At 42.4% G+C, this 12,186-nt stretch overlaps 1 protein-coding gene across 1 annotated transcript; it reads right to left on the bottom strand.

The window, feature by feature from the left end:
• Nucleotides 1–34: 34 nt before the first annotated feature.
• Nucleotides 35–11,459, bottom strand: LOC118396602 (beta-2-syntrophin-like). The gene is made up of 7 exons (XM_035790897.2): nucleotides 10,588–11,459; nucleotides 5,084–5,294; nucleotides 4,635–4,842; nucleotides 3,819–3,961; nucleotides 3,422–3,618; nucleotides 1,889–2,079; nucleotides 35–1,774 (listed from the first exon to the last, which is right to left on the bottom strand). Exons 1-7 carry the CDS (start codon nucleotides 11,303–11,305, stop codon nucleotides 1,682–1,684), a joined length of 1,761 nt encoding a protein of 586 aa, XP_035646790.1. The 5' UTR covers nucleotides 11,306–11,459; the 3' UTR covers nucleotides 35–1,681.
• Nucleotides 11,460–12,186: the final 727 nt, after the last annotated feature.

Below are 12,186 nucleotides of genomic sequence, written 5' to 3'. Positions count from 1 at the left end.
TTCCACTGTAATGATCAGACAACAAAACCATCTGTTACAGCTGGGCATTAACAGATTTTATTCTTATAGATATTTACATTTTAGATGATCATACATTGCGTATATATTTTAGAGTGCAGGCTTGGAAGTCTAAAATTTTTAGCATGTAACAGGTTTGCCGCAGCAATGTTTCTTCAATGCTGTCCTGCTAAATGATTGTGTCAAACGCAAAGCTACCACAGATACATTTGGTTCAACACTCTTTCTTTTAAAAAATGCTTTGTAATAACAGTACATTGCTCGAAACAAAATGGAAGAAAGATATGATAAAAAAAAATTTTTAAGCAATGTTTGACAGATCTGTATTGATACCTACAAATTATTAAAAGTACAGAGACTGAAGTGGGATAGAGTTCAGACATACAATTGGCAGCATCCACTAGGCACTTACAGTATCTGCTTACATATTAAGTCAAGCTGGGGGATCATGTGGTCAAGCAGGGTCCGAAGAAGAGCCATGACATAATGTAGCAATCAGAGCCAGTGGTAACATACAGCATGATAAGCTTACACAGGGATAAAACAAAATAATTGCATCCTATTTGTGCTATTAAAAGTATCCAAAGCTTTTACTAACTGGACCTGAAGCCTGTTTTGAAGATGAGACAGAGAGAGAAGACATGAGACAAAGGAGCCATAATGCAGCTGAAATGACATTTTCCCAGATATCATAGTGCTGAATGAACATCTTTGAACGCTCTAAGTATTTTGCTTATTTTAATTATGTAATATGACCATGATGGAGTATACGGGCAAAAACATGACCCAGACCCCTCAGGGACTTTACTGTGGATGCATATTGACAGTACATCTCATGTTTGCATGGTGTGTATGAGGAACTTCCACAGGAAACACAGAAAAAGAAGAGAGTAGAAAGGCAGAGAAGCTTAGGTATGACCTCATATCATGAACTCTAATAGAAAGACTTGGCTTAAGGCCAATGCAGAATGGAGTGGTAAAGGGAAGTGGTGTTCTCAGGCAGCATGGGACAATGGTTTGGCGGTGTGGCTAGCCTACTGGAGGGAAGGGTGTCTTTGAGGCAGGTAACATAGGGGTCACTGGTGTTACACCGTGATTTTGTAAATGCTCCAAAATAAGATGACTTGACTATGGAAAAAGTTATGCTAAACATAGGATATACATACAAAGAATAAACAATACAGAAATAACATGTTTACAGTATAAGAATAATACTATTGCTGTGCATGTTTAAGGCTTACTTTGCTTTAAAACCTATTAGCTTTTGAAGACATAACTTTTACACAATAAAAATAGCATTTATCACTACATGTAACAAGGCACAGTTGGCAATCCTGATTATAAGTCATTTTAGATAATGTGCTAGATTATCTGTTTTTGGGTAACATGCACTATAAAGCCAACACAAATGCAAAAGTATAAACCCATTCACACTCGCAGTATGCTCTTGGTCATTTACACTCAATCTACAACTTGCAAACCCAATCGCATTTACACATACTTAGATGAACAAATACATACTCTGTTCTTCACAAAAATCACTCATTCACCTGACAAGAACAAAGTACATGCATAAAAAGAGCACATATACATTGGAACGCTTGTGATGAATGATGCATAGTAATAAGAGGAATATTTGTTGATGTGCCTGACCCCAGCCTCCTCACGTCAGCAGGCCCAGACGAGACAGTTTGGCCGACAGGAAGGAATGAAGAACAAACACCACGGGCTTGGGGCCAGAGTGCAGGTCAAACACCTAAAAAGACAAAGACCAAATAAAACATACGAAACAGTAGATCAATCAATACATTAAAGGGACTATTAGACCATTACTCTCTGAAAAGCCCTAATGTGTCCAACAGCGATGTACCATTTCACCCTCTGGACCTCCAAAGTCCAGGTAAAGGTTGCGAATCCCATCGTCTGTGGACATCTTGAGCTTCTCGAAGGGGTATCTGAAGAGCACAGTGCCCACTGCAGGCTCCCTTGACTCCCGGGTCACAGTGAAGCCCTTCTCATAATGAAGCGTGAGGCGAACTTCCTGCCTGTTCAGCATGCAACCTGAGGAACAGAGGAGAGGGTTAGAACTTTGTGTGTGTGTGTGTGTGTGTGATAGTATGTATGTGCCTGTGTGAGAAGTTTGAATATGTTTGTGTTGGAGTGGAATAGGGAATGAAAAGACTCAACGTGAGTGGAAACATTCCCCCTTCTTTTACCATTGAACAGTAGTTTTTTTTAACATTAAAATTTCTGTCATCACTTCCTGTATCACAGTAAGAAGTGAATCATGTGATTCCAAAGCTTCACTCAATAATATACACAGATAGTTAGACAAACTAACGTTATACATACATCCACTCACCAATGTTAGAAATACAGACCACAGGAGGTTGGTGGCATCTTAAAGTTAAAGTTAAGTTCCTCGACGTACACATCACGGACAAACTGAGACGGTCCACCCACACAGACAGCGTGGTGAAGAATGAGGCTGAAGACATTTGGCTTGTCACCTAAAACCCTCACAAACTTCTACAGATGCACAATCGAGAGCATCCTGTCGGGATGTATCACCGCCTGGTACAGCAACACCCTCAACCGCAAGGCTCTCCAGAGGGTAGTACGGTCTTCACAACGCATCACCGGGGGTAAACAACCCGCCCTCCAGGACACCTACAGCACCCGATGTCACGGAAGGCCAAAAAGATCATCAAGGACAACAACCACCCAAGACACTGCCGGTTCACCCTGCTATCATCCAGAAGGCGAAATCAGTATAGGTGCATCAAAGCTGGGACTGAGAGACTGAAAAACCGCTTCTATCTCAAGGCCATCAGACTGTTAAACAACCATCACTAACATAGAGAGGCTGCTGCCAACATACAGACTGAAATCACTGGCCACTTTAATAAATGGATTCAATAATGGTATCACTGGTCACTTTTAAATAATGCTACTGTAATAATGTTTACATATCCTACATGACTCATCTCATATGTATATACTGTATTTTACACCATCTATTACATCTTGCCTATGCCGCATGGCCATTGCACATCCATATTTATATGTACATATTCTTATTCCATCCCCGTGTATTAGGTAGTCATTGTGAATTTGTTAGATTACTTGTTAGATATTACTGCACTGTCGGACTAGAAGCACAAGCATTTCGCTACACTCGTATGAACATCTGCTAACCATGAGTATGTGAACAATAACATTTGATTTGATTTAATTGGGGAGGACGGGTTCGTGGTCATGACTGGAGCTGAATCAGTGGAACGGTGTCAAATATATCAAACCCAGGTGTGTGATGCCATTCCATTTGCTCCGTTCCAGCCATTATTATGAGCCGTTCTCCCCTCAGCAGCCTCCACTGATACAGACATACACATCCACTCACCAATGGAGATCTCCTTAATCAGTTCTGCAGCGGAATGCCCCCCCTGCACCAGCGCCCGGGTCCACGAGGACAGGTCCCAGTGCGTCTCCACCCGGAACACATGGGATTCAATGCCTCGCCCCGTACCTGTCCGAGTTGCAAACACCAGGTCTGCCCCCTGCGCCGGGGAACTGCGGGCACTGCCAGAGTGCACCAGTCTACATAGAAACGGGTACACACCAAACAAGGTCAGCTCATCGTTTGCTCCTCCCACGAGGGATCTTTACCAAGTTAAGTGATTCATAAGTTATGATAACAAAACGCCAACACATCTCAGAGTGAAAGAGGCAGAGAGAGAAAAAGACAAAGAGAGATACAACCTACATTCTAATGCTGTCTGGCCAACCTGTTGACGTACCTTGTGGCGAGTAGCGGGTGTGTGAGCAGGGGTGTGGACCATGCTTCATAGTTCCATGGGACTGATTCAAACAGCAGGATATCTTTCTCTGTCAGTGCCATGACGATTGGTCGGAACTGGTGCCGCCCACCATCCAACTGGACCTACACCATAAAGAAAGAGAGACAGCATGAGAGAAGGTGTCAAAGTGCTTACGTCATTACTAATAAGGTTTTCCATGTCTGTTTGTGTAGGTGTGTGTGTGTCATGCTAGGTGGGCCCAGAGGAAATAGTTAATGCAACAGCAGCTTCCTGTGGTTTTCTGTCTCAAAGTACTTCCTGTCAACCCCCAACAAGGCCAAGTAAACAACCCTGCACAGACAATATCCATACATTAAACAGGCGTACCGACATTACACCATTATCTGCTTTGTGGACTATTTGCTGCTTTCATTTTGTTCAGCTGTTTCCCTCTTTTCCCTATTGTTCCAATTTCTTCAATGTTGTTCTCTATTGTTCTTTTAAATTATGTGTACCCATGTCAAATGCATTTAAAATAAATTCTGATTTGTTTCTGATTTGCACAGAAAAAGTATAAGACGGCACATTTAAAAGACTATAAAATATCACAACAAGCATAGTGACCATCTATAAAACAAACTCTTTACAGTACACATGCAGTAAGGTACACGACTGAACAACAAAACAATACTGTATGTGTGCATCTGTACATAAGTGAATTTCACAACAGCATATAGTACTTTTTAGTATAATTTAGTTATTTCTAAATAATGTTTTGTTTGTGTAATTTATTCTGAAGGCCTATGAGTGTAGTACCTGTTCTGCCAGCCAGCTGATATGTTTGAGTTGGGGGTGTGACCCCGTGGTGATGGAGCCCAGGTAGGAGTTGATGTGGGCCAAAGTCTGGGGCAGCAGGGAAGCAATGTTGGTGTGGATGGCTGTGAACCAGGAGTGGGCGCTGGGGCTGTCCTTACAGCGCAGCACCACCGTGTGCTGGCCATCAGGAGAATGCAGTTCCAAGAGCCTGTAGGAGTCAACAGTACTCATCATCATAGTGTCTAGTTGTGTCCATTTTATTTCTGTTTGGTTTTAATTTGTAATTATATGCACTTCAAAATGATTCTGTATAAATGAAAACCAATTTACAAAATGCAATAACTTATTAATTTCAATGATTAATTCTTATCATTATCTTACTAAACATCCCAAACCAACACTCCTCCTCTTTGTATTCGCTCTCACACTCACCCCCACGCAGGTCTTACCTGTTCTCCAGGTCAGGTATAGTCAGGTTCCTGCTGATGAAGCACATTTTGAGGGGGATGACCTTTCGGTCCTTGGCCCCGCTGTGTTTGGGGGACTCAGAGTCCTCACTGCCACTGAAGTTGGGGGATTGAGGACGCACCCCATCCCACGGTAGGTCTGCTACCAAGGACGGCTTCTTAAACAGTGGGGAAACCTCCCTGATATATTTCACTACAGAAACACAGAAAAAATAAATAAACATTGATTAAATATGCATAGACCTCAAGTTGTAAAAAAGTGTGTCCAAAAGAAACACAACATTGATCATATATTTCAGACAGTGGTTGAAAAAGTTGCAACGCTCAACTAAAGAGTAATAAATGTTTTATAAGGACGTATTAGTCTCTTGTTGAGTTGCTCTGAGTTGGAGATTTGGTGGGGCAGTTGTGTGCTTAGCAGGTCAGCTCCTTGGAGAATAATAGTTTTGACTGAAATCATGGATTCAGTTTCCAAATTTGGTCCCGTGGCCCATTCCACCTCACACACTCTCTTTCCCTCTCCCTTCCTTTAGTGCTCTGGGTCGCTCTGCTCTGACTGAGAAAATCAAAACGAGTAGCTGAAGAGACAAGGTCATTGTCGGATGTAGGCGAGGATTAGGCTTGTGAAAGTAATTGGCCCAAATATCTGCTAGTACAAGTATGGGCGGACTGTGTGTGTGTGCAACTTGACAGAAGGAGAGAAGTCATGGTAAGGCACTGGGCCAAGGACTGGAACCTATTTTCCAAGTCCCTGCTAACCACACTGCTCTTACTAACAGTGTCAGTGAATATGTCTGCTTATCCAAGTCTTTTGGAGTGTATGTGTGTGCATGCATGTTTTAGAAAGTGGCTGGCCTTCTGGACATGGGCCAGAGCATGACTAGAAACCACCTAACCCCAACCCTGAAGAGATCAAGATGGGCAGAGATGCCTACAGTTATACAGCGCAATCCTGAGGTAGCAAAGTATACATTACACCGAGTGTCATATGTACAATACACACAGCCACACGAAGTAGTGAATGACAACTCTAGATTCAATGTACTGAAAAGATTCTGTAAAGATGCTCACTCAAGACTTCCAGCCACAATATCACTGCAGTGTTCCAGTGTGGTTATAAATGCCATGGAACGTTTAAGTACAGGCTTGGTCTCGGTCTCATTCCTCTGTTCCCACTGTACTGTAGCTCTGGTACATCTTTACGGATACGCTTTAGCCATCACAGGTTGAAGAATAGGTGACTAAAGAACATGACACTGGCTCACACTCAGAGGAAAGATATATGTTGGAGGCTTACCACACCATCTCCATTTGTCAATACTATGCTTGAGTGAGTGCAGACTGCAGTTTGGGCTAGTTGTGTTTTATGGCAGTGTTTTCTGATGAACTAAACAAGGAAGATGTTAATCCCAGTCCCACCATGGCATTAAACCATTGTGAAGAGTTCAGAGACAGATAGTTGGTTCCAGAAGCTGCTCTTGCTGTCCCTCGCTGGCGCTGTTTAAAGATCTCATTAGAACTGTTAGCTACCGTACTGCTTTTAATTAGGGCAGTACACAGAGGTGTGTGTGTTTGAGTTTGAGAGAAAGAGATGGGACTGGGTCCCTAGAGGTGCCATCACACATAGCTAGCGCTAATTTTTCCTCCTTCCCTCCAAACCTATATGGCCACAGCAATGCAGAGGAATGAGACCGAGGAGGAAGGGGAGAGCTGGAGGAATCTGACAGACTCCAACTCATTATTTGGCTGAAGGAGTTGAGGTTCAAACCCATGGTATGTTGTGTACCCCCCTCCATTCCCCATGGTTTGATCATGCACACATTTGCTCTTCTCTTCTTGTAGACTTCACCCGGGTATTGCTTTATGTGCCTGGCTACACCCCAGATCCTGACCACTGTTTTTCTTCTGACCACAATCCTCCTGTGGTTTGTCCAGTTCTACCTTCCTCTCCTCCCCACGAACGTCTTTCTCTCCTCCTGCCCCAGACTGTGTGCTGCCAGGCCTTTAATGAGAACAGTGTGTCAGACTCCACAGGTGGGGAGGGGGGTTTGTAGAAGGCTCTGGAGAGGCTCCTTTCAAATATACAGTACCAGTCAAAAGTTTGGACACACCTACTAATTCAAGGGTTTTTCATTATTTTTTACTTTTTCCTACTTTGTAGAATAATAGTGAAGACATCAAAACTATGAAATGACACATATGGAATCATGTAGTAACAAAAATAAATTGTAAAACAAATCAAAATATATTTTCAATTTTAGATTCTTCAAAAGTAGCCACCCTTTGCCTTGACAGCATTGCATACTCTTGGCATTTTCTCAACCAGCTTCACCTGGAATTATTTTCCAACAGTCTTGAAGGAGTTCCTACATATGCTGAGCACTTGTTGGCTGTTTTTCATTCACTCTGCGGTCCAACTCATCCCAATTGGGTTGAGATCAGGTGATTGTGGAGGCCAGGTCATCTGATGCAGCACTCCATCATTCTCCTTCTTGGTCAAATAGCCTTTACACAACCTGGAGGTGAGTTGAGTCATTGACCTGTAGAAAAACAATTGACAATCCCACTAAGCGCAAACCAGATGGGATGGCGTATCGCTGCAGAATGCTGTGGAAGTCATGCAGATTAAGTGTGCCTTGAATAAAAAATAAAATCAGTGTCACCAGCAAAGCACCCCTAAATCATCACACCTCTTCCTCCATGCTTCACAGTAGGAACCACACTTGCTGAAATCATCTGTTCACCTTCTCTGTGTCTCACAAGGACACAACGGTTGGAACCAAAAATCTCAAATTTGGACTCATCAGACCAAAGGACAGATTTCCACCAGTCTAATATCCATTGCTCGTGTTTCTTGGCCCAAGCAAGTCTCTTCTTCTTATTGGCGTCCTTTAGTAGTGGTTTCTTTTCAGCAATTCGACCATGAAGGCCTGATTCATACAGTCTCTTCTTAACAGTTGATGTTGAGATTTGTCTGTTACTTGAACTCTGTGAAGCAATATTTCGGCTGAAATCTGAGGTGCAGTTAACTCTAATGAACGTATTCTCTGCAGCAGAGGTAACTCTGGGTCTTCCATTTCCTGTGGCGGTCACCATAAGAGCCAGTTTCATCATAGCGCTGGATGGTTTTTGCGATTGCACTTGAACAAACTTGGAAAGTTCTTGACATTTTCCAGATTGACTGACCTGCATGTCTTAAAGTATTGACGGACTGTCATTTGTCTGATTATTTGAGTTGTTCTTGGACTTTTACCAAATAGGGTTATCTACTGTATACCACCTCTACCTTGTCACAACACAACGGATTGACTCAAACGCATTAAGGAAATAAATTCCACAAATTAACCTTTAACAAGGCACACCTGTTAATTGAAATACATTCCAGGTGACTATCTCATGAAGCTGGTTGAGAGAATGCCAAGAGTGTGCAAAACTGTCATCAAGGCAAAGGGTGGCTACTTTGAAGAATCTAAAATATATTTAGATTTGTTTAACATTTGTTTTTTTACAACATGATTCCATATGTGTTATTTCATAGTGTTGATGTAATCACTATTATTGTACAATGTAGAAAACAGTCAAAATTAAGAAAAATCCTGGATTGAATAGGTGTGTCCAAACTTTAGACTTGTACTGTACATATCTGGACTAATTTTTTTTTAAAGCCCCCCTTTGCTGCTCCCCTTCAAACACACAAACCTGCCCCCTTCCTCACCTCTGATCACCCTGACCTGGATCACAAAAGGAGGGCATGGAAATGAGTGGAAAGAGTGTATATATCCAGTAGGTGGATCTTTTTTTACACAAACACTATGCACAAGGTGCATGCTGCTTCACTGTTCCTGCAATGAATCCCACATAAACAAATATCTTAGCTAAGTAGGTTATACTCAGATATTACTGTGGATATCCATTTCTGTTTACAAACACAAACAACTTGAGAGAGTGGGAAAGGAGAGCAAACGTGCTTGTTCCACTGATATGAATCAAAACTGGTCGTGTTACAACATTAACCTGGATTCACACTTCTATATGTGATGGCCCTTTTTTAATGCTTTAACTCATAGTGCATTGCATACTCAAGTGAAATGTTCAATGGTCAGTAAGTTTTGGTTTGTGAACAACATAAATGAACTAACTCTCTCTAATTGGGCCTGTCCTCATTTTATGACTAGAGTCTGTCTCATTGTACTGTTTTAATTATTCCTTTTAACCGGACAATGGTCTCCTCCTCTATCCACCAATAAGCAGGAAAACTAAACACAGACAGCCACGATCCAATTGACTAATGTTATTCAGTTATTACATTTCCATTACCGTGGGCTCATATTTATTAGGAAAAGCTCAATAAAGTAGCTATTGTATTTGTTAGAAACACAACATTCATGCCTGTGTGCGAGTTTTATGCAGGTTTTGGAAGCAACCTGGTTAAGGAATGTGAAGTCACTAATTGCCCCAATGTCTAGGGTTTATGTATTGTGTACATCGCATAGTGGTCTGGAAATTGAAATCTAATTTCGACCTTGTCCATCTGTGGTTAGGCCTATGGGAGTCTTCAGAGGATGAGGAGGAAAATGCAGAGAGATTGGAATGGGGGCCCTTTTACTAACATCACAACTCACTCCCTGTCAGTCTAACAAACATTGACAGGGAACTGGCACATTCCTTAAACAAATTCCTAGGTTCCTCAGTGGAGAGACAGTCTTATTTTGAACTATTGGGCCTATTTGAGATGAGAAGCAGAAAAAAATTAAGCCTACTTTATTTTGGGGGTTACAGTGAGACCTCATTTGACAGAATGAGACAAACTGTGTCACATAAACCAACTCTCTACACCCATAAAGGGTTAATTTCCAAAGCATTCAGCCGATCCACCATACAGTGCATTTCAGCCCCTGACCAGTTGTTTCCAACCCCCAGGGCTTCACACCAAAGTGCTCCAAAATCAATATAAGAATACACAAACATGATGATTAACTGTTCTAGCCTACAATGACTTATCTAGAATAACCACTGCCACATACAATGTAGCTAATTTTGTAATCACTGTTCTTACTTTTCTATTTACAATAAGCCTAATGAGTCAGTGGCTGTGAACTGGTTACATTGTAGCCTATAGCTATGTGCTGTAGTCTGGCAATGTAATAGAATGGAAACATTGTAGCCTAAAGTTTGGCCTGAATCCTGCCTAAATTTTTAATAATTGAAAAAGTATCCTGGGCATCAAAACATTCAACATACTGAATGTTAATCATCCAACTGGCTGTTCGTAATCTTCTTTTATTTAGGTCTGTGTCTATTTCCCGATTGTCAAAAACATGCAATACTTAGCCCACAGCTCCATAGTAGGCCTTCATCAAGACCGAAGCAGAATAAAGTTTTATTTTGCTATCAAGCGCACGTTGTTTAGGGTAATAGGCCTGGTTGAGGCAGCTGTCAGAATGACTGGCCTTCTCAAATCCCCGCTATTGCGTTTGAAAACTTACCCTCAAGCGTAACCTCTTTCCCGGCCTTTTTTAGAGCCTGCACCGCTAGATCATGCGTAGCCTCCCTGAGGTCCTTTCCATTGACTGACAGTATCGCGTCACCGACCCGAAGAGCTCGACTCTGATCTGCTGCAAGTCCGGGAAAGATCTTGGATATTAGGATGGGCATTCGGTTTTCCCGACCCCCCTTGATGCTGACCCCCAACCCGCCCGACTCTTGTTTTACAACTCGAACTTTACGCACAGCTTCCGATGCGCAGGATTCTAAATTGATGGAAGTTTCGCCATGCCTGGAACTGAAGCTAGATCTAGGACTACCGTAACTGGACCCCGGGCTGCCAAAATCAGAGTTCGTACCGTTATCACGATTATACTTGCTAGAGCCTGCGCTAAAACCTTCGTAGTGACCCCTGTTGATTCCCCCGTGCGCTGGGCTACTGCTTCGTCCTAGCGCACCATGGTTCGGATGTAGTTCTGGGTTCGAGATTTGACCATGGTTCGAATTTCCCGACGTTAACCCTGGGTCGTTTCCGTTTGATATTCCATTTCGTAGGTCCGCTGAATTGTTGCAATGCAAGTTGTTCGCGTGCCCGCTTATCTCTGCTTCAGCCGTTAATGTGAAAGTCTCGCTGGTCAATTCGCCCGCTACCCGAATCCAGCGATCCCGGAGCAAAAGGTCTAATTGACCATTTTTGTCCGCTCGTGTCCAGAGAGCCATCCTGTAAATCCGGGGCGGGTTTCAGACTAAACTCATTATGAACTTTTTCTTCTTTTCAGAGCGCGTACCCAAGCGCTAGCCTACCCTACATTTGACACACCCACTTACGCACAGATGGTGGAAAACTGAAGGGAAAACAGTTGCCTCTGACGGACTCTCTCCCTTATTATTGAGCGCGCTTAAGCCCGTTGTCTGTGGCGTGAAAACTTGGAGCCAGACGACAGAAACAGCCAATACATTCAATAGTGTGTGATTGGACCTTAAATTACTTATTCATGAAAGGCGGGGTTTAAAAAAATTCTCGACAGGCTTAGCTTTACTTTTTATGTTATGTTGACCAGTCCATCTCCCTTCTCACTATAGTGGTGGGTATATTAGAAAGGGAAAGGGGAAAGTGGGATACCTCTTCAATTGTACAACTGAATGCCTTCAACTGAAATGTGTTTTCATCATAGGTACACTTCAACTACGACAGACAAAATGAGAAAAAAAATCCTGAAAATCACATTGTAGGATTTTTAATGAATTTATTTGCAAATTATGGTGGAAAATAAATATTTGGTCACCTACAAACAAGCAAGATTTTTCTCTCTCACAGACCTGTAACTTCTTCTTTAAGAGGCTCCTCTGTCCTCCACTTGTTACCTGTATTAATGGCACCCGTTTGAACTTGTTATCAGTATAAAAGACACCTGTCCACAACCTCAAACAGTCACACTCCAAACTCCACTATGGCCAAGACCAAAGAGCTGTCAAAGGATACCTGCACCAGGCTGGGAAGACTGAATCTGCAATAGGTAAGTAGCTTGGTTTGAAGAAATCAACTGTGGGAGCAATTATTAGGAAATGGAAGACATACAAGACCACTGATAATCTCCCTC

This window comes from Oncorhynchus keta, chromosome 17, assembly GCF_023373465.1.
Source record: "Oncorhynchus keta strain PuntledgeMale-10-30-2019 chromosome 17, Oket_V2, whole genome shotgun sequence".
Classification (NCBI taxonomy): domain Eukaryota; kingdom Metazoa; phylum Chordata; class Actinopteri; order Salmoniformes; family Salmonidae; genus Oncorhynchus; species Oncorhynchus keta.
Note: the sequence above shows the minus strand (reverse complement) of the source record. Positions and strands in the feature narration are given on the sequence as shown.